The sequence below is a fragment of the Nymphalis io genome, chromosome 2 (genome assembly GCF_905147045.1).
Source record: "Nymphalis io chromosome 2, ilAglIoxx1.1, whole genome shotgun sequence".
In the NCBI taxonomy this organism is placed as follows: domain Eukaryota; kingdom Metazoa; phylum Arthropoda; class Insecta; order Lepidoptera; family Nymphalidae; genus Nymphalis; species Nymphalis io.
This window is the reverse complement of record NC_065889.1, coordinates 6378072-6400154: the sequence shown is the minus strand read 5'-3', so window position 1 is coordinate 6400154 and position 22083 is coordinate 6378072. Positions and strand designations below refer to the sequence as shown.

The 22083-nt window shown below is 31.4% G+C and overlaps 2 protein-coding genes across 2 annotated transcripts; both read right to left on the bottom strand.

Moving 5' to 3' along the window:
- Positions 1-876: 876 nt before the first annotated feature.
- LOC126776085 (uncharacterized) lies at positions 877-3369 on the bottom strand. Its single transcript, XM_050498365.1, has 4 exons — positions 3156-3369; positions 1947-2114; positions 1410-1661; positions 877-1130 (listed from the first exon to the last, which is right to left on the bottom strand). The coding sequence occupies exons 1-4, from the start codon at positions 3193-3195 to the stop codon at positions 904-906; spliced, it is 687 nt and encodes a 228-aa protein (XP_050354322.1). The 5' UTR covers positions 3196-3369; the 3' UTR covers positions 877-903.
- An 875-nt stretch (positions 3370-4244) lies between these two features.
- LOC126776135 (odorant receptor 4-like) lies at positions 4245-10033 on the bottom strand. The gene is made up of 9 exons (XM_050498439.1): positions 9757-10033; positions 9529-9681; positions 8926-9108; positions 7842-8046; positions 7425-7518; positions 7173-7274; positions 6676-6764; positions 5723-5789; positions 4245-4304 (listed from the first exon to the last, which is right to left on the bottom strand). Exons 1-9 carry the CDS (start codon positions 10031-10033, stop codon positions 4245-4247), a joined length of 1230 nt encoding a protein of 409 aa, XP_050354396.1.
- Between the last annotated feature and the right edge of the window lie 12050 nt (positions 10034-22083).

Here is a 22083-nt window from a genome sequence, read left to right as displayed (position 1 = left end):
TCATAAGTTCCATTGTAAGAAGAGAAGGAACTAACAAACGGAAACCCTAATTAAAGATCATCTATCGTCATATTTAATTTAAGCCTGAGACTTGATCAATATTACCTATATTTGCATTATATCAAATATGCACATTGTGATACACATACCTATGTTATTTGTGTTGCTACGGACGACAGTCTCTGTGGTATTTATTATTCGGGTTGTCATGGGTAATAGCTTATCTTGAATAAACTAGCAAGTAGATGAACGTTTATTTATCCACAAACATCTTACACCTGTACCTTGTTACATGTTTTGTGTGTGCCTGTGTGTGTTGCAAGTCTTTTAAGTAATTGAGGAATAAATGTGAACGCAAAAAATCTAGTTGTCCAAGCAGGCAGATTCGACGTTCTTGTATCGAACTGTTGGATAATGATTATTAACAATGTTGTTTTGAAATTTTAGTCTGAGCTTGCTTTAGTGTTATTGAAGAAACAAATTTATCTGATAAAATACAGAGTGTATTTTATGAATCGGAAATACAATTCTTTATACTACCGCTACTTTAATTTTATTTTAATAAAATTGTATATAGTGTTTTTCGTATTTTTATATCATGAAGCTAAAAAAAATTATCATGTAATTTTAATTTAAAATGTAGTCAATCATAACAGCATCTTAGAGATTACATAACACCACATAAACGTTATTCCTGCTTAATCTTTCCAATGAGCTTTAGGAAGGTTATAAAAAACACTCATTTTTTACAAAACACTGTAGGTATAAAGAAGGAAATTTAATTAAACCTCTAGATTGGCCATTAAGATTAAAAGCGTCCGGAACGTTTTCGTCCACAAGATGAAATGTTCGCAAAGTAATATTAAAGAATAATAATAGGAAAGGCAAATCTTAAGGACTTTATTATCCAATCAGTCGAATGCGGTTACCAAGACTTGTAAGGAAATCTTTAATTTCCTTTTTAATAATTCTGTTGACATTAGCTCTTCGGGAGGGTCTCATGCCAGAGATCAGTTCTGAGGGTGGGTCGTCGAGTAGCTTGAGGGTTTTCAACGAGGCAATGTTGATCATGAAGTTTATTGCAGACGGATTCTTGTAACATTTGCCGATTAAAGGTTGAATGGTGACATCTGAAAATAAACGATTTGTTTACCTTGCAAATGTTATTCATAAAAACTAAGTTGAACATTAGATGTATTATTTGAGAATAAACTCGAAATTCACAGCAGAATGTAATCATGAAATGTCAGGAAGTTATAAGCGACATCGACTATAATAATTATAACTTCTAAATAATACACACATCAAAAAAGCATATAAGCACCGGAAGTACGTTTTTAACATCTCGAACGTGTGAATTGAAGTGAGTTCTTATAGAATGCTGAATAAAATATTTTTTGAGTACTTACTAACTCCAACAACACAAGAATACAAATCGATGTGGCAATGGTTGATCATGGGCCTGTAAACGTAGCTCTGCATGTTATGGGCCCATATTTGTGCACATGCAGGATCATACGTGTCTAAGCAGAAGGTTGGGCACGTGTGGTTGCACGCCTGATGGGCTCCAACTATGCTGAAATCTTCGAGTCTGCGGCCACTTACAGGATTAACAAAAACTTTATTGATATTGCACATATCACCAGGAATACGTTGAATGTCTGAAATGTAACATTAATCAGTGAAAAAATGCAGTTGGACCGGACTTGAAAACCTTGTTTAGTGAGTGTTTAGTTAAACAATGCAGTATCTCCTTCTTTTGAATGTCAAATCAATAATGATAGAAAGAGCAAAATCTTTATTTACTAAACGGTCGCTAACGCTTCAGTCAGTAACGTTTATATTTAAAGTAAATGATTACAAATAAATTTTTATTTAAAATATTCTCAAAATAATATATCAAATCTCAGTTAGACTAAAGAGTAATTTCACTTTTATGCACCTACCTGCAAATTTAAATTGGCATTGTATCATTCTTAAGTAACAAATATTGTGGTATCTTTTGATAACTCTCTGGCCGTTAAAGGCTGTTGCTTCACCGCACACTGGATCGTATACATTTGAACATTCTATGTCATCACAAGATTCGTCAAATGTGGAAAACACTATATGTGCTAAAAATAATACATACGATAAATTTATATTAATTACTCTGGGGAGTATGCTATATTTTAAAGACCAATCGTAACAAAAATGTATATAAGAAAGAGGTCTAAACGGTGTTTTAATAATATTATCTTTTTTTTACATTTACCTGTATTGCAGTCTGTGTACCAACATCGCAGTGAAATTTGGTACAGACTGATATGTAATTATGATATGTATCACGGAAGTTTCTCGTCGGATATTAATATTCGTTACAATGTCTGTACAAAGTTTAACTTAACCGGATATATTGTAAAGAAACGCATACATATATAATATTACATTCATAGATATGTACAACTATCTTGGATCAATATAATAATAATATTATACATGTGAAAGTGAGTTTGTTTATTTGATACACTTTCACGATTATATCACGATTAATACCTAACTACTCAACCGGCTTAAAAAGAAGGATATTAAATAAATGTTGTCTTTTCTAATATTCCTATTTCCAACTAGATTGATCTTGCTACTTTAACGTTATGCAGTCGATATACTATTAAGTTATTGCGGCCATTTTATTTATAATATCATTCATTAAGTCATTTTTGAATAAATATAGCTTAGCGTGGCAGAAGATTATATTAATGTAAGGGTGATATAGATTTAAATTATTATTACCACAATTTAACCTTTGTCCTAATTAAAGGTTGCGGTTGTGTCTCAAAATTGACAACGCTTATGTTATAAGTTAGTTTGATACGAGGTGATATAGCAATAAATACTTGGTGGTAGGGCTTTGTACAAGCTCGTCTGGGTAGATAGTACCACCCACTCATCAGATATTCTACCCCAAAACAGCAGTACTTGGTATTGTTTTGTTCCGGTTTGAAGGGTGAGTAAGCCAGTGTAATTACGGGAACAAGGGATATAACATCTTAGTTCCCGAGGTTGGTGGCGCATTGACCATGTAAGCGATGGTTAACATTTCTTACAATGCCAATGTTTATGGCATATCATTCAAACTACGAAATAAAAAAAACCATTACAAGTTAAAAACTTACCTTGAGAGATTAAAAATAAAATTATTCTGTAAATGAGCATACTCGCAGAGACTTAATTAATTCCAAAGCCATAAAGAAACCATTTTTATGCGACTAGAATTTCATACAGCGCCAGACATGACTAAGGTTTTACGTTCGTTTTTTATAATTAAAATTTAATTGAAACTCTCATGCATTACGCTCTTCGACTTTTTATTATATTCTAAGATTTTTGCATAATTTCTTTCATTTCAGCTCAAAGCTAATATGAATATATAAGTTTTACATAGAGAAATGGTTTTGATTTTAATTAAATAAAAAAAGTACAGAGTATATAATAGTTTTTAAATAAAAGATGCAAAAAAACAAGTGTTGCTGCTTTTAAAAAAATAACATTATTAGTTAAGAAATAAAAATGATTAGGTTCAAATAAAATTTCTTAGTTATTTTTTCGATTAATTCTCGAACTGTGTTGCAGTTTTAAATCATCATACATAAAGCTGAAATTTAACAAAATCATACGCTTATAATAAAAGTAAGCTTTTAAAATAAAAAAGACGTATGTCTCAACAGTTTTGGCTTATGTCTAGGCGGAAAGATCTTTATTACGCTGCACGAAATGGGTACACAACTAATGAATTTGTAAAATGAAACTGCTTCGCCTCTCTTCTGCTTTAAACAAAAGTTGTGAGTTATGAATTTTCCAAGCTCATCTTAGTTTGTGAATGTTACTTTGTTTTTTCACCTACCTAGTACGTGTTTTATAATATTTTGCTTCTTATCTTTACTTTTTTTTTCTATAATTCTTCGAGTTTTATATTTTCTGGATTTTTTCGCATCTTTATTAAGCAGTTATATTCGAATATTAATATTCTAAATTATACCTACATTTACATTCTATTTATATAACTACAACTATTATACATTACATATTATTATAAATATTATTTTCTTTGTTATACAACTGTGGTCCTCGCTCTGTCGAGTTATACGTGAAGGTTAAATTAAGTAACGTAATCCTCGGTTTTGTTCAGCTCCTCGAAAACCACAACGTCTCTGTTATCTTTAGCTATAATATATGATTATGTCTGAATAAAGACTTTGTTTGAATTAGTCACTTATGTATACCGTGTATAATAATGTAAAGTAGGAATACGATTTTATGAGAATCTGAAACAAAAAGGTTTAATGTGGGTAACGAAGGTCCACGCGTAGCACGAAATGTGTTTGCGGAAAAAGTCAAACATTTAATATAATTTAAATGTGGAAGCGTGCGTTAGCTAGCGTTATGCATAGTACATGTGTAGTGCATATATTATTTGTATGAGCGGCCCAGCTAAATAGCCAACTCTAGTTGTTTGTTTTATTTTATAGCAGTATTACCCTGCCCGTTCGTTGGAAATAATGATGCAATAATTGCTTTAATGTCTACTAGGTAAAGAGCAGCATTTAACAGCCTTTAAATGTCCCATCGCTGGACCGAGGCCTTCTCTCTTTGGAAAGTTTGGAGCTTGTTGCATCTCGCGACACGCATGTGTCAATGCGGGTTGATACATGTGGAAGGTTTTCGAATTCGAAACATGCAGATTTCCTAATTGATGTATTTTTCACCACTGAGCACCAGATGACTTATAAAAAAAGAATAATAACATAAAAAATTGTCTAAGTTTTAACCGGCAGTCGGCAGAAGCCACTAGGCTATCCCGACGTTTCAACCGTCTATTGAACGAGTGCAAAGCGTTTGTCTGTTTGATGACGTTATTATCAAACGTCAATCAGCCTATGTATTATTATTATGAAATAAAATAATCTAATATCCTTCAGATGTTTATAAATCAAACAACGATTTACTTGATAAAAATATCTAAAAATGACGAGATATGATAAAAAAATGCATCAGTATAATTAATTCATGTCGAGCATTGACCTACTGAAAATGATGTGCTCTATTTTATATTATCTGACCGAATTCCAGATAAGGAGGTCAATCTCAAAGACCATTTATTAATTTGTGCTTGAGATTTTATAAAAACCTTTAATTATATCTTTCAGTGATCTTCCATGGGATTCGAGTTTCGGTAGCTCGTTATCAACATTTTTAAAAGTAACATAAAATGTCAAGTTAAATATGTTAAATTAATGGTAGGTAAAAACGCAATTTGAATGTAAACTACCGTACATCTGGAATGCGTAGCAACGCTTCTTATAGTTTCGAAATTAAGATTATCATACTAGAAATTTCACGTAAGAGCCAACATTAATCAACCATTCGTGTACACATGAGCCGAGATGGGATGTCCACTGGGCCAAATCCAGTCAAGCATAGCACTTCATTTGTGTTCATTATTGATCTTGAGCTCAGCAAAGAAAACACGCGAATATACCTAATATGTATTATAAATATGAATATATGTACATATTGTATTGTAATGTATGTACATATATTTGGACAAGCTCTCATTAGTGCAGCGCGCACCACTTTCTTCTTAAGAGGAGGCATGTGCATTACATTGTGAAAAACGCAATTTACGTATATTTTTTTTATAAAAAACAAACGTTTATTATGATTAAAAATATATTCTACTTACCGAACTATATGTCGACATTGTAATAGAGCTAAATTTAAGTGCTGTGAAATATAACGGTTTCTGGGATCTGCAAAATAAATAAAAAAGTTGAGTCGCTAGGGATCTTCTCGCCGGATTGGAATGCAAATTAGTCGCTATTTGCTGAGATTTTCCTATGGCAAAGAATAAGGGTTGGCTTTTTTACAGCTTCATAGTTATTCTTTGAATTATGTTAATTTTAAAGAATACAATGTCTCCAAAGGAATATATTCATAGTTTTTTTTCCAATCAAGATGACATTTTATTGGTAAGTTGTTTTATATATAATGTGTTCGTTGGTTTTTTAATTATAGTTATTAGTGGGCTGGTTTTGGTTCCCTAAGGAATCAGAATTACGATTCAACGTGGAATTGCTCTTAACATGTTTGCCACATTTCGCGATCATGATTTTACACTATTGATATTTTAAATTTTAGTGTATATTTAATTTAGTCCTTTAAATAACGATTGATAACGTTTGCAAAATGAACGATCTCTTAAGTTTTCAGATAGTCTTCATTGAATTTTTTTTTCAAATTTTTTTTCCATTTACTAACATATGACAATCTGATTTTTTTATTTTACAAAAGTTAGCTGGCAAGCGGGCCACGTCACGACGATAACACTGGCTCTATAAGAAATTTTCACAATCCCTTACATCGCCAATTGATATTATTATAGTTTTCAAGTAGTCGCATTGACCATGTAAAGGATGATTAGTATTTCTTATGGCATCAATATCTATGGGTGGGGGTGACCACTTATCACCGAGAAGCCCATTTGCCTTTCCGCTTACCTATTATTAAGCTAGATTTAACTGTACTGTATTGTACTGTACTGTACTGTGCCACAACGATAATACACACTAACAACAAGTTATGTAGCTCAGAAAAATATCGAGTTATTTTATAGTTCTTCAATACTCGTACACTCACCTTTGTATCAAGGCTAACAATGCTCGCTGGCAGCGGATATCACCGTTATACCATCCACTGTCGTACACCGCATCTGCTACACCTGAACTCTAGAATATAATAATGGATCAAATTTGAGGTTTGAAATAAATAAGCATTCTATTTAAATAGTTTTCTAACAATATTAATAACATTAGGATTAATACTTCGAAGTTTACTATTAAACTAAAGCTATAAGTGTTATTGTATTATATTGCTATTTAATGTTCAAGTTGCATTAAATTAGTCGCTTCGAAGTTAGGTTATACAAGATATTTGCTTATGTGACAGGAAAAAATAATAATTATTATGCAATTGTAACAGTACAATATGCGTATATTATTTATCTTCTAAAGAATAGGCCAAAGTCTCACATATCGGGTATTTCTAGATAAATAATATAAGTAAAATAGGACCATTTAATAACTACACTTAAATAATTCAATTCTTATTTTGTTTTTTAAAATTCCTTTACTTACTGATGTGAAAATATCGTCGGCATACGAACACATAATACCCACTTGAGTTAAAGCGGCCCCCAAGAAGAACTTGTTACTCATTGCCATCCATGGATCTAAAAGCTAAAATACGTTCTTGTAACATGGATAAAAAATTACATATTTAAAGATAAAAAATACCATAATGCTTATTATGAGCGAAAATTGAAAAAAAACAGCTTCAGTGTTTGGTTCATTATACTATAAAATCGTATTAAATTAATAATTACTTACTATATTGAAAACAACACAGCAAATATTCACCGAGCTTAACAGTACGTTAAGAAGATTGACAACTGAGAATGCGTCCTCTAAATCATTTCCGTACCTGAAAAATATTTGGTCATATTTTTTTTCTGAATCAATCGAATAAGCGATAATGATTTTATGATATGAGCAATTCTTATCAGAGACTAACAATGCACAGGATATATTATAGTGCACTAGTGTGTGCGCAAAAACAAGTTCACTTCAGCCACATGATCAACGTGTTATGTGTTTCAAGACATGGGAAACACACTGCGAGCTACCAGATTCTATTGTTCACTGAAAAACCTAATAACGTTTTTGCTGACCTGACCTTGTATTTGAGCCTAGGTCACATCATCTGCAATTTAGTGGTAGTATGAATTGAATATAAAATATACTTACTTTATAAGTCTCTGATGTATTTTAATAACAGAAATAATTTCTTGGTACAAATCCCCATGCTTGATCTGATTTTTATGGCTGACGCTATTTTGTGTACCCAAGCATCGTATCTTTAACTGCAAAAGTCGTAGCAACATGCTGATGTGACTCGCCATCGTCATGAACAGAATATCTGAGCCGAGCATTGACCATACTGACACAACGCCTGCAGAAACATTATAAATATTTAATTGCTTTCTATATTTTCGTTTAAAAGAAAAGATAAAATAAAAGAGAATGATTAAATGTTCACAAACATTTAACAATACACTTGAAAAATATAAAATATATATATAAATTTTACTTTTTACTGGTGGTAGGGCTTTGTGCAAGCTCGTCTGGGTAGGTACCACCCACTCATCAGATATTCTACCGCAAAACAGCAATACATCAAGTATTGTTGTGTTCCGGTTTGAAGGGTGAGTGAGCCAGTGTAATTACGGGCACAAGGGACATAAAATCTTAGTTCCCAAGGTTGGTAGCGCATTTGCTATAAGCGATGGTTGACATTTCTTACAATGCCAATGTCTAAGGGCGTTTGGTGACCACTTACCATCAGGTGGCCTATATGCTAGTCCACCTTCCTATTTTATAAAAAAAAAAAAATTAAAACATATACCAGAATTTGGAGCTGTTTCAAAGTTTTCTTATTAGTCATAAACGCACATACTATTTTAATTTTAAGGCACATTTTACACTGTTGACAAATGAAACTTGCTTATATTACAATTTTCAATTCGTCAAGCAATTTATGGTCAATAATTATATTACTTGACGCCACATCTAAATAAAATATTTTTCTACTTGCAGTAAAAACAAAATTGTGTCTTTAGTTAACTGTTAGCTCTTAGATATTATATATTTTTGAAATATACATGAACTTTTAAACACTGTGAGTGAAATGCGCCTTGATATACTAAGAGTGAGAAAACTAAAACACTAATTAAATGTGCGGGTGACGCTACAGAAAACCTCAGTTTTGAAGAATTCAATCTCTTAGGCTTAATTAAAATGGATAAGGTTCTGGAATATAATAGAAGCTTACCTGCCAAGGCTTCAAAGACAAAGGCAAGTTCGTGGTATACGGGCTGTGTCTTATCAAAGGGATACAATAAATGATAGATGTATCCTAAATTAGCAGATGTGCCTTGAATCCGGTGGTAGACTAAAATAGCTATCGGAGTCAAGTTGTATAGCCATACTCCTAATATATTCCAAAAGGCATACCCTGTAAAAATTCTTAGTTGACAATTCTAGTCGGTTCTGCTCAGCGGGAGTCGCATCGCGAAATAGTTGAAAAAATTTTAATTGACATGATAATATCATAAAGGAATCATTTAAAAGTGCTTGTATCTACTTGAATTTGCAAAAAAAGTTATATTTATTTTGAAATTAAAACAAACTTGTAGAAGAGCCGTGTAATATCACACTGTGCGTTAGAACTGGTATACCAAGAAACGTTTTCTATTTTTATTCAAGGCCGTGAATGCCGTGAAAGCAATAAAAAAAATTGTTGGCAGACCCAACCCAATTATTTTACATACGATATTAAAATTTTAAATAAACATAGAATGACATTTATTTTTTGTAAAATAATGCTATAATTAAGTCGACTATAGTAAAAAATAAAATAGGAAAAGCCACACACAGAATTGACCAATTTGTAGTCTAGAAAGTTTCTGTCGTTTGATGTCAATAGAATCTTTGTCGTGGTCCGACGTTGGCCACAGGTCGGCGAGTTCAATGAGAAGATTCCGGAATATATTCCTTTTGTACCACATCGTCCACAGCTTACCGAAACCTGTGATAGAACATGTATTGATTAATGTTTGTTTAATAATATTTTGTATTATAATAAAAATGTTTGTCGACTGACTCATAATGTCGTAGCCAATAATATGTAAGCTTGCAACGAATTCCACCACCGACGCTGAATTGACTAGTTTCGTCACAGCAAAGTTCGCTTCACCAGCAAATTTAAAAAATATTATAACCGCAGACCCAAGAAACCATATATGAGTCCATATTTTACAAAGTAAAGTTGTAGGTTGTTCATCAATAAAAGAAAGACCTATTTTTCGTGTGCAGAAGTTACACAATTTTAAAGTTTTATGAATTTCCTGTTTAGCCATAACTTTGTCTTTGCGTGACATTACGTTGCTTTTTCCACAACTCTTTCGCTTGAACAATGAAAGCATACTAACCAAGGATATTACTTTTATGTAAGAACTTAGTAAATCTGAGGAATAATTCATAACTTAACTGTGATTATTACTGTAATAGAATCAGTTTCGTAAGAAGTAGAGAGTTAATAATAGTTAGAGCATAAAACTTTTTACCCCTGCCTATATTTAATACTTACATTTATTATAAGCAAAGTGAAATTGTTTTTTTTTGTATAATGAACCGAAAAAGAGTTAAATATTATTTTAATCTTAAAGCCTGTCTTTTCATTGGACTTTCTTAATACCTTTTAAGTTAATATCTGCTCCCAACCACCTTCGCTTTGTACAACCAAATAACATTTTGTAAACATGAAAAGGAGTTGAATTAATTGCTATCAAAGATGTCCTAATTGAGCCCGAATATCTTAGTTTCAAACTTGCTGGATGTGATTTTGGTTTCTAGATTGTATGTTTAAATTGTTATTCGTTGCAATGAGTTTCTACTTCGTTGCAATGAGTTAGTCGTCGTTCATAACTGAGCTCACTTTATATCACTTTTTTTTAATGTTATTTCTTTAAAAAATATATATTTTTTTAATTTTATGTTCTCTTTCTTAAATCAGAATGAAAATTTTGTGTTGAATTTGAACAAATTTATTTGCTTTTATAAAATATATACGTATTTCAAATGTGTTTTACGGCTTTACTACCATTATTGGCTTCACACTAGTCATAAGCTCTTCAAAGATGAAAAATGTAAGAGCTCTTGTCGGCTTATCTCTTTATGTGAAGAGCAAATCCTCTCGGTTCTTTATTGGATCATATAAAACTACAATTTTATCAGTAAAATGTTTGTAGTTTTTTAATATTTACTTAAATATAACAACTATTAGTTTTTTTATTTAAACAGCTATAATATTATTAAATAAAAAAATGTTAGTAATAAATACCAATAGAGATAATATATATGAGAACATAACACAAAATAAGATAATATAATATAATAAGCGTGATAAGATTGTTGGTTATAAATATGTATATTGGTTTTAGAATCACTGATTAGAGAAAGAAAAATAAGATATTAACAATGGACAAAAGTACGTAGCAACGAGTTTTTTGGAACGTGCAAAGATATATATTTTATGTGTAAAGTAAAGTAAATGCCATGTCTGCCGAAGTTTTGTTATAAGGGTCTCATATGATGTTTCAAGGAGTGTTTGAGTTTGTCTGGTAAATTTGATTTTATTTGTAGAAATTTTTATCTATATTTTTCAAGTTTAGAATGTTAACTGGGTGGGCCAATAGAAAAACGCGTTTGCGTTAGTCGGAAATGGCCGAATCCAGGCTTTCTCTTGATTACTATATACTCTTTCAAAAATAGTTAGTAAAAATATTTTTATTTGTATTATTTTTTCATTTTCATATGAATTTAAAAATATTCATTGTGTTGAATTATGTGATATTATTTTTATAACAACATATTTAAGATATCATAGTGGTATTTATGGTTTAATCGGTTTATAAAGTTTATGTTGGTTATCTAATTAATAAATAAATACATATTTAATAAAAATCTCCCATTAATAAAAACGTAATATAGAAATAATAATTTCTTAAAGTCGGTAATTTCCTTTTAAGCTTCCTAAAATTTAAATATTTTGGGCGTTTGTAACTTCAAAGCAAAATTTTGTACACTCGTTAAGCTTTATAACTTAATTCAAAATGGTAAAAGCTAACATTTAAATATATCTTTCTGATTGTTATTTTTTATACACATATCTTATGTAAGATTTTTGTTTAATATAATATAGTATATATAATATTGTTCTCTTAATATATTTTTTATTAATTGGTAATTATAATAATCATCATTAAATCATTTATAATGAGTATACTGGTGAATAATAGAATTATAGTGGTGCAGTGCTCTTGAAAGGTTTAAAGAATAATGTGCACAAAAAGTAACTAGTAGAGTCTCGTTTATCCGTCATAACCGGATCAGTAGAATGTAAGATGAGCGAAGATTTGATTTATAATTCACTCGCACCCAGCAAAAGGAAAACATCGTAAGGAAACTTTAATGTGTCGGATGAATTTCTTCCACGTGTGCCATCAACATATAATTAATTAGATGACTCTTTTGTAAAACTATACCATTTATTGGCAACGGTAATTTGTAAGGCCTAAATTATTGAGCTTTTGAAATAGATTTTCGGAACAACAAGTTTTCAACAGTTAAAGAACTCTTAAAATTAGATAGTTACAAGGTACTAACAAAAGGCATACGTCAAAATCCAAAAATTGGAGTACGCATCCTTTAGCTCGACACTCGCAACTTTTTAGATTTTTTTTAAACTGGGTATTCTGATAAAATTAAAGGTCTGATAAACGAGTACATTGTATTACTATTTTTTACCTGTGCACGGGGAAAAATTGAAATAATTAAAATGAATTGGACAACAAATAACAATTAAAAATATTCATTACTGTTATTGAAAAGATGATTTTTTATAATTACTTATATTGATTTTAGGATATGTTTTTAATTAGTCTACTACTTTTAGTTTAATATTTTTATTGTACACCACAAAGATTAAAAAAAGAAAAATAAATAACATGACACATGGATACAACCTAATTAGCATAAAATTTTGGCGGCCTTATTGCTACATAGTATTGCTATATAGTTGTCGTCCCTAGAAAGTTATAACCTTACATCCAAAAGCTTTGCTCGGGCGACGGCGGATTGTTGTAAAGCCACAAGAATCTTTCGCTGCCTTGGAGAATTTTACATATTGGTGCACGTATGTGATTTTACTAAAAATACATTGTGTAATATATTTATTAATAACGTACATGGTATAAGGGTTTTGTGCAAGCCTGTCTGGGTAGGTAAGACTCACTCATCGTATATTCTACCGTCAAGCAGCAATAATTATTTTTTTTGTGTTTCGATTTGAACGATGAGTGCACCAGTGTAACTACAAGTACAGCCCAGCAGTTGGTCGTTTACAGGATTTTCCTTTGGTGCTGATTTGGTGCCATATATCATAAGAAGCTGTTTGTTAATAGAGCAATATTCTATCGATATCGTGATCCCTTCAAATGTTCAATCTCTTTTCCGCTCTGGTCATTGAAATTTCCATCTGACTGAAGGCAAGTGAACGAGAAAAATGACATTTTTAAGAAGATATTTCAATTCTGCAATTGAACTTTGTCTACGATTCGAATTTTTCTATCAACATTTTTAAAATCATGCTTCGATAAGTCTTTTATATTTTGAATCTTAGTTTAAAATTCTATTTGTATAAGGATTGAAGTGCACTGAGTAATTGTGTATATTTTGCAAGGAAATCGGTAAAATATTTTCTACTATTATAAAAGTCGATTAAGTTTTAATTATGAACACAGTAATTAAGCTCGTGTCGAGTGTTGCGTTCGACGTTCGTTCATAAGATTTTATAATGTACACGCACTCGTTAAGCCGAAATGAAATTAGTACATTTTTTAATTTAAAAGTAAATAAAAAGTTAGCTATGCTATTATTTTCTAAATATTTTTTTGTACCGATTCATCGTTCGTCTTTAAAATCTTTTGAAAATTACGGTTAGAGAGCTGGCGAGCATTTTGGTATATGATTTGTTCATGTTTAATAATATTAACGATCATAGCTCACATTAATAGGATCGATTTAGTCTAGTAAAATGAAGCCCTACGTTTCTGTTTTTTTTTTTTGTGTTAAAGCGTTTCAAAGTAAAAATAATAAAAAGGTCAAAATAAACTGCTTATTTCTGAGGATACTGGGTAAAACTATACTGGAAACAAAGAATATATGAGGCATACAGATGTCTGCATTTTTAAAAAAGTCGTATTAAATCATTTGTCATGACTCCCGGAAAACTGCAAGAACTTTATATCATTGAGAATTATTATTATATTAATATTTAAGGCTTAATGCAAATCATTAAATAAATCTACACAGGCGTAGGTACCACCCACTCACCGTATATTCTTAAGCCAAATACTTCAAATACTTAGTGTTTTCGTGTTTCGGTTCGAAAGGCCAATGAGCCATTGTAAGTACAGATAGATAAAGGACATAACATCTTAATTTCCAAGGTTGAGATATATTGGTGCTTTTAAGGGATTAGTATTCTTTATGGCGCCGATGTCTATTAAGAGGCGGTGGTGACCATTTACCACCGACTATCTATAATATATATTTATGTAATATAACAATTTCAAAAACTAAATTAACGCAATTATCGAAAGGCCCATAGGATTTGAATGTAGGAGTTTTTATTAGTTTTTATGAACGATGAACAAACTCTCAGCCAAATTATTAATTGAATAGTTACCAGTAACGATGAAATCGATTCTGCAGAGTATTATTACTTTACGATAAGTTCCTATGGTTCATTATACTTTAAAGTAAAAAAAAATATATTAATAAAAGCAGATTGTAATTTATATGTATTATACTAATATCAAATACTACTTTTGATAATCACAAGGCTTTGGCAATTTTCATGTTAAATTGTTGGCACAAATAAATGTTGCCCCTTTTGAATATAGTAAATAAAATTCTCGTCCGTATATAAAGAGATTCCGGTTCAATCACACATGATATATTTAACCTCAAATTCTGAAGCATCTTCTATTTGCGATCCCTTTCAACCTTCGAATTCGCTCACGCTCTTTGAACAATAACTGGGTTACTATTGATCTATTTTGAAACATCTGTAATTACACTTAGTTGTTAATATTATAAAATTATTTAAATCTATACTTATAAAATCTTTGTTTGTCTTGTGAATCCTGCCTGACTTTTAATGCACAGCCAAAAATGAACCCAGAAAGCTGAAGGAAGATATGGACTGTTATGAATAGTAATTTTTTTTTTGTGAATTTCGCCTTTAAGGGCGAAATTCATATTGTATGTATTTTACCCAGACGATATCGGGACTAGCAGCTAGTTTATTATAAAAACTAACTTAGTGATAACTCAGAACATATTAAGCGATGACAGTCCTCGGCACGAATTAGAGAGGCTGTGGAATCGTGTTGATATAACGCATCCACGGCCCCTCCGCTTGTGCTCCGCTCGTGGCTCGGCTGAGCTTTCCTTAGAGGGCGAAGGTCATCTCGCCCCCCACACTCTTCGGTAGTGCGTACGGTCATCCCGGCTGCCGTCCTTCCCAGAGCCGTCTGAAATAAGACACGCGAAGCCCCTACGCACCCACAGCCTCAGGGTTACGGCCCATCTTTTAAGCCCCAGGTGTAGATATTGTACAGCTAGCCACTAGACCAACGAAGTAGTCATGATCTGGATAGTGCTTAGTTAAATTATCCAGTAACTCCTTTATACTAGTGTAACGAATACACAATCTCAGCAAACTATCGGCGAGGAAATACTGTCAGTAATAGCTGGATGGAGCGTAACTTACCTTTTCACTAGTCCACAGTCGGTACCTTTGTTGGTTTTGGCTGAATGCCAGACTCTATTTGTGTAATTCCGGCCACTAAGAGTTTGCTCGCTTGGGAGTTATAACTTAGCTCTTCGAGGGACATATCGTTTGTTCTAGCGAGTTATATATTAACTTATACCGAGTTATATATTATGAGCTTATAAGAAAATTGTTACATTGTATTGTATGCTTTAAATAAAGAAACTGCTAGAATAAAAAATACCTTAGATATTTAGTAAAATTATACAGTTGCGAATGAAATGTGTGACAGTGTTATTTTTAAAATTTGACTAATAACTTAAGGATGTGTTTATTTCTCAAGTTGTATATTATATTTGAAAATCACATATTCATAGTATAGCTCAATAAAAAGCTTTATGTAAGAATGTAACATGACTAATGTAAATTTATAATTACATATTCGAATATAATTATAGTAGTTTTTCTTAAAAGAATTATAAAAAATTATAAACAAACTTAATGAAAATTATCTTCATAATCTGTTAAATAAAAATTACACAAAGGCGGATCGGTTTGGGTTAGTCATCGCTGCCAGTTGCTTGCCTTTATTCCATTTTTTTGGGTCAGCGCTATACATTTCCTCTAGACGTTCTGTATTTTTCTTTTTTTATCACAGATAGGCCAGCGTTTGACCGCTGATTTGCATGATGTAAGCATCGACACGGTCTAGGATATAGCACGCATGCCTAGAAGAAACCTGTTTACTTTGGATTTTAAGACAATAACGTTGTCTTTACCACACTTATAAAAACAAATTTAGCGCGCCTTAAAATTCAATGGTGCTGCATGTATTTGAACCCACAATCATTTGTTAAAATGTATTCTAACTACTTGGAAATCATGCCTACTCATCAGCCACTAACCTGAAGAAGGATTGGACTTTTTGAAAATATTTTGCTGGCAGGAATTCATCTACGACACCCATGATTATGGTGGATTCTACTCTGCTGGAAACCACACGATATACTGAAATAGATAGACTGAAATTGTTAATTAAAATCTCTCATAAGTTATGCATTGAAATATTTACGAATACAAGAAATAAAACCTGTTATAATAATATGTTTAAGAATGTAAACTCATCCCTCTAAATTTAATTTCGCTCGAAGCGTCGCGCTTTGAAACTAACTTTTGATAAAAGGACGTAAAATATTGTGAGTGCACATGAAAGCGATGCTTGCACAATATTTGTGTCATGTTTCTGTTTACTGGGATTTTTATACTTGAAAATAAAGGGTATCGCATTAATGTTTTCAAATATCATTTTATGAAAGTAGGTTTTACTTTTGGACATTCCATTTATAAATGTCTGCCTGCCATATTAGATTTACGTGAAGTTATTAACAGCTCGGGTTGCTTATTTATTGTGAAGAATTGAAAAAAAATTAGTAGTCATTTCACAAGTCTTATTACAGCTGTAGGTGTTAAAAAAATGTAGTTACTTGAAATATTCATTACAGTTATTAATGGATACAGTTTAATTTAATGGAAATTGTTTGTATCTACATTCTATGTACTATCATATATTGCCATGCTTTATGTAATTAATGGTTTTAAACGTATGCTTGAAATTCATAAAAATATACAGTTATATCTAAATATTTTGGAGACAGAAATTCGTTCAATAATAATTACATGTTTTTATATTCGAAGATTTTTGATGTTGATAGTTGAACGGCAATGCGACAAATCATATACCAGGCGCAGAACAGGCGACATATACTAGTAGCTAATACCTTCATTAACCTTACCGAATTCGAACCCGAACCTCAGACAATCAAAGTAAAGCAATAATTAATTAATTTCCTCTTATAAATATAAGATTTTTTACTTCAATATAAAATATATGTATTTATATTATGCAATTAATATATTAATAGAATTTTACAAGGAATAAAAAATGACGTTAAACAAACGTGGAAAAAAAACCGCGTTTGACTCCACCGTTACCCTCGACACCAATCTTCAAGTAATTGCTTCCTGCGTCGCCAACCGCCGATAAAAACAACCTAGCTGCTACAGTAAACATAATTTACATTTCACAGAAAAAACTTTTTACGTGTTTAACAATGTTGTGATGTATCAGAATAATGTAAATTTTAGGGGTTGCCTTTTTTCTACGCATCACTAACATTTATATATGAAGAATGGTAATAAAATAAATAAACGAAACAAAAATAATTTCATATATAAAAAATATATCTGTTAAAATATGTATCAACTTTGCATTAGCAAAGTAAATAAATAAATTTAATAAATAATTTTCTGTTTAAAAATCATTAAAAACTAATGCATATTACTAATTACAAGATTATTTAGGTGATAAAAAAGCGTGGAATTAGTGTGATTTCGTGGTTTGTTGATTTTCAGGCAACATATAAAAAATAATTGCTTGCTTGCTAATTGAGCAAATTGGCTCAAATTTGATATTTATATCAGGCTTTGTTATTAAGTTTAACTGTATAAAGGTGCTTTTCAGAGCAGTGTCGGTAATATTGTTGAATCCATGACCTTTTTTTAGTATGTTCGGAACTTTAAGAAATATTTGTTATTGGCCAGTATTAATAGTGAGCTGAATAGCGTTTCTAAACAATCAAAAATATTTTTGTCACATATTATTGTCTCAAAAGATCGTAGCAGGCTTTATCGTTTATCGACTTAGCTCCACAGACACGCGTGGAAATGTGACAGATATCGTTACAATTTTCAATGAACGTACGCCACGAATTGTCACCGTGAGCCTTCCTCGACCCATCGGAGCGTTCATTGGAAACGAGCAATATTGTTTGCCTCACGTAACCTGTTCATGAAATCAGTAATCTCAATATTACTAACGTTCAATAAAAATATATAATGTATTAATATATAAATGCGGACTTTGTAGCAACAGAACAACGGGATATTTCTTCTTAGAGATGATTTATAAGTCGGGGAAAATATGGACCTTTTTTTTTAATTTAAAGGAAATCTGCGGATAATTGACACATAATCTACTAAAATACACATTTTATGTCAGGAGAAGAGTAACTAACCGGTGGCAGTTTTAAAATATTTTTTATCCTGTAACATAATAATGCAAAAGTGCTTATTCTTATAAGTAGGCTCTCTCCTACAAAGATTGTTTTGTCTTTAATGAAATAAGTGTATCTTGTCTTTAGTTAAAGTTAGGGTGCAATTGGCGAGCATCATTGAACACAGATGCGGTTCTTAACCTTGAGGATTTTTTTTAATTTATTGGCTATTTACTGTATTTATTTATTTAGTCATTTACCTTAAAAAACATAAAAATCAATCAGTAGGTATCATCTGTGTGAAAGGTAATTTATTGCGTTGTTTGTATTCATATTAATGAGTTATTTTTTGTAAAATAAAATGTTTTCAAAAGCGAAAACTTTGATATTTGCTTATGATATGAACCAGATTAAAGTGAAATAATAAAGAAAATATTTACATACAGAATTGTGTAATCGAATCTCGACTATGTTGATGGTTGAAGGAATATTTGTACAATCATATTGAAATAAAAGAAAATAAATTAATGAATTGTTTTTTAAAATCAATTAACTACATAAAATGAGTCTATAATCAAAAAAATAAAGCTATTTTTAATGAATACATTTAAGCTATTATAAACGCAAGTCATATTTAGGCATGTTTGAAAAAAAAACACCAAAAATTGTAACGCAGTTAGACTTAATATGTCGTCAGGATATTTTCTCAATTAAGCTGTTCTTTTGTTATGAATCGTTTCATCACGAGACACAATTTCTGTTGTGGATTTATAGTGTTGTAGAATATTTATAGTTACTACTTCTTTAAGGTATTTTAATACTATTTTATCGCTAAGCACGAATGTTTTGTAGTGCGTTCCTATTTGAAGAAAGAGTCAAAGTAATTTGCATAAAACTTGTAATTTTAAAAAATTCATGAAAATTATAATATTTTATTTATTTATTTATTCATTTAAATAACAATACAACACTTAACATAATGACAGTATCTAAAAACCACGGAGGTTTATACGTGTGTTATCATTAGTTTACACTAAATATTTATACATTTAAATACTATCAATATACCACAGATCTAAATACGTACATACACACTTAAAGTAAACTTAAAAAATATTGCTTTAGTTTAAGCCTAATAGTTTTTTTTGAAATATTATAACACAGATTTAAAGGTAGTTTGTTAATTAGTCTGGGAACGATATACTCGGTAATTCGCTCGCCACACATATTGTTTGCGAGCTAAGTGTGAATCCAATTCGCAGAAATGGCCCGAGTGCCTACAGGATATTCGATGATTCGATGTAACCCAATTGACGGTAACGTGACCATTCGCGCTTAATCCTTTCAAATCATCATCATCGTATCAGCCGGAAAACGTCCACCGCTGGGAAACGGCCTCCCCGAAGGATATCCACGATGGCCGTTCGATCCTGCCCACCGCATCCATATCCGTCCGCATATATATGTGAGTAGTTCAATGAAAACAATATAAATATTTTTTTCCACACATGCTTTTTCACTCGTGGCGAGTATTCGAATCCTGTTAATAAGCGGTCCGTTTGTTTGTGAGAAATAGCATGAAGAGTTTTGTATTACACGAACGTATTGATCATGTCATCTGTTTCAAAATAAAAGGATATAAATTGTTAAAGTAAGTTCGTTACTGTGAAAATATACTTTCTCAACATTATCGCGAGGCAAATGATTAATGCTTTTTGGTCATAAAGAGAAGCGATGATAAGATGGAGTGTAACGATTGAAGACATTTCGTTTTGATGGATGCTAAATTTTAACACATTAAGACTATATATAATATTTTGTTTAATATGTCGAATTATACGAAAAAAATCATTAAATTAACAAGGCCGCATATTTTGTATCATGTAAATACATTACCAGCTTTCGCCAGTAAGATTTCCGAATCGATATGACATAGAAACATTAAAGAAAAGAATACTCATTCGTTAAAGGTTGGCAATGCACCAGCAAGTTCGTCGGTGTTGCAGGTGTCCATTGGCGGTGGTAGTTACTTTCCATCAAGTGAGCCTTCTGCACGTTTGTCACCCTCTATCATAACAGTACAGTAACAGTAACAGCCTGTTAATGTCCCACTGCTGGGCTAAGGCCTCCTCTCCCTTTTTGAGGAGAAGGTTTGGAGCTTATTCCACCACGCTGCTCCAATGCGGGTTGGTAGAATACACATGTGGCAGAATTTCAATGAAATTAGACACATGCAGGTTTCCTCACGATGTTTTCCTTCACCGTTAAGCACGAGATGAATTATAAACACAAATTAAGCACATGAAAATTCAGTGGTGCTTGCCCGGGTTTGAACCCACGATCATCGGTTAAGATTCACGCGTTCTTACCACTAGGCCATCTCGGCTTTTTCATATCATAACAAAAAATATTTACAATAAATAAGCTTATCCTTAAAAGAATACTAGCTGCCCATTCCGACTTCGTACGGTTAAAATAAGGATTAAAATTTTCATATTTCTAGCTTCAAAGAACAATGACTTTCATGCAAATTTACCCCCCCCCCATTTCTCTCCTTAAAGTTGAAATATCCAAAAAGGATTCTTAGCGGATGCTTACGTTATAAAATAATCCTATGATCTAAATTTCAACTTTCTAGAGTCTGTGGTTTTTTAAAAATAGACGCTTGGCAACCATAATCGTGAGTGCATTTTCTGCAAAAGTTAATGTTTTAGGTTCAGATTACATAAAAAAATTAATGAGAAAACTCAGTATGACACTTAGGAATATTGTGATGTAAATGAGTTTTTAAATGAGCCATAAAAGTATGAGCTGTGACAATTTATGGAAGTTGGTAAGAACATTTTAATTACTATCACTCCACAGATTGCCTGCTGCGCAGCTTCGAAAGCGGCGGTATTAGCGGCATAATAGGCGTATACTATGCTTATAACTTTGCCTCTATATTATATAAAAAAATTTAATATTTCGATTTAAATGATTAACTTTTAAATTGATTAATTTGTTGTGTAGAGTTGTGCCGAATATGACTGCAACGTTTCTATATGTAACGTTTGGCTATCCTATCTAGTACACGTAATGTTGTTGTACCTTTTTAAATCGTCAATTTTTAAGTTGATTAGAAAATGACGACTCTTGTCCATTAACAACAATACAAACATTTAAATAGGAAAGCTTAAATCTTAACTCGTCAAGTACTTTAGAATCAGTAAACAAAAACACAAAGGCCGAAACTTTCTATTTATTTATTTGGAAAACAAACAATTTTCTTGTACTTAATATTAAGAAATACAAAGAACATAAATTAAACAGTTTCCAGTAATTAAATTTGAAAAAGAGAATAGAATAATAAAATACAATAATAACACTATTAATTTTATAATCATATGTTTAAATTTTTAAGATTTGATTTTACCCTAATTTTGATAACTGTTGTGCGTGCGTTAATATTGCTTTTTCCGCCGAAATTTATTTAGTTTTTCCGTTTATATATACGCCTCCTCAAATTAAGCTCCATAATAATACGTTATTTAATTAT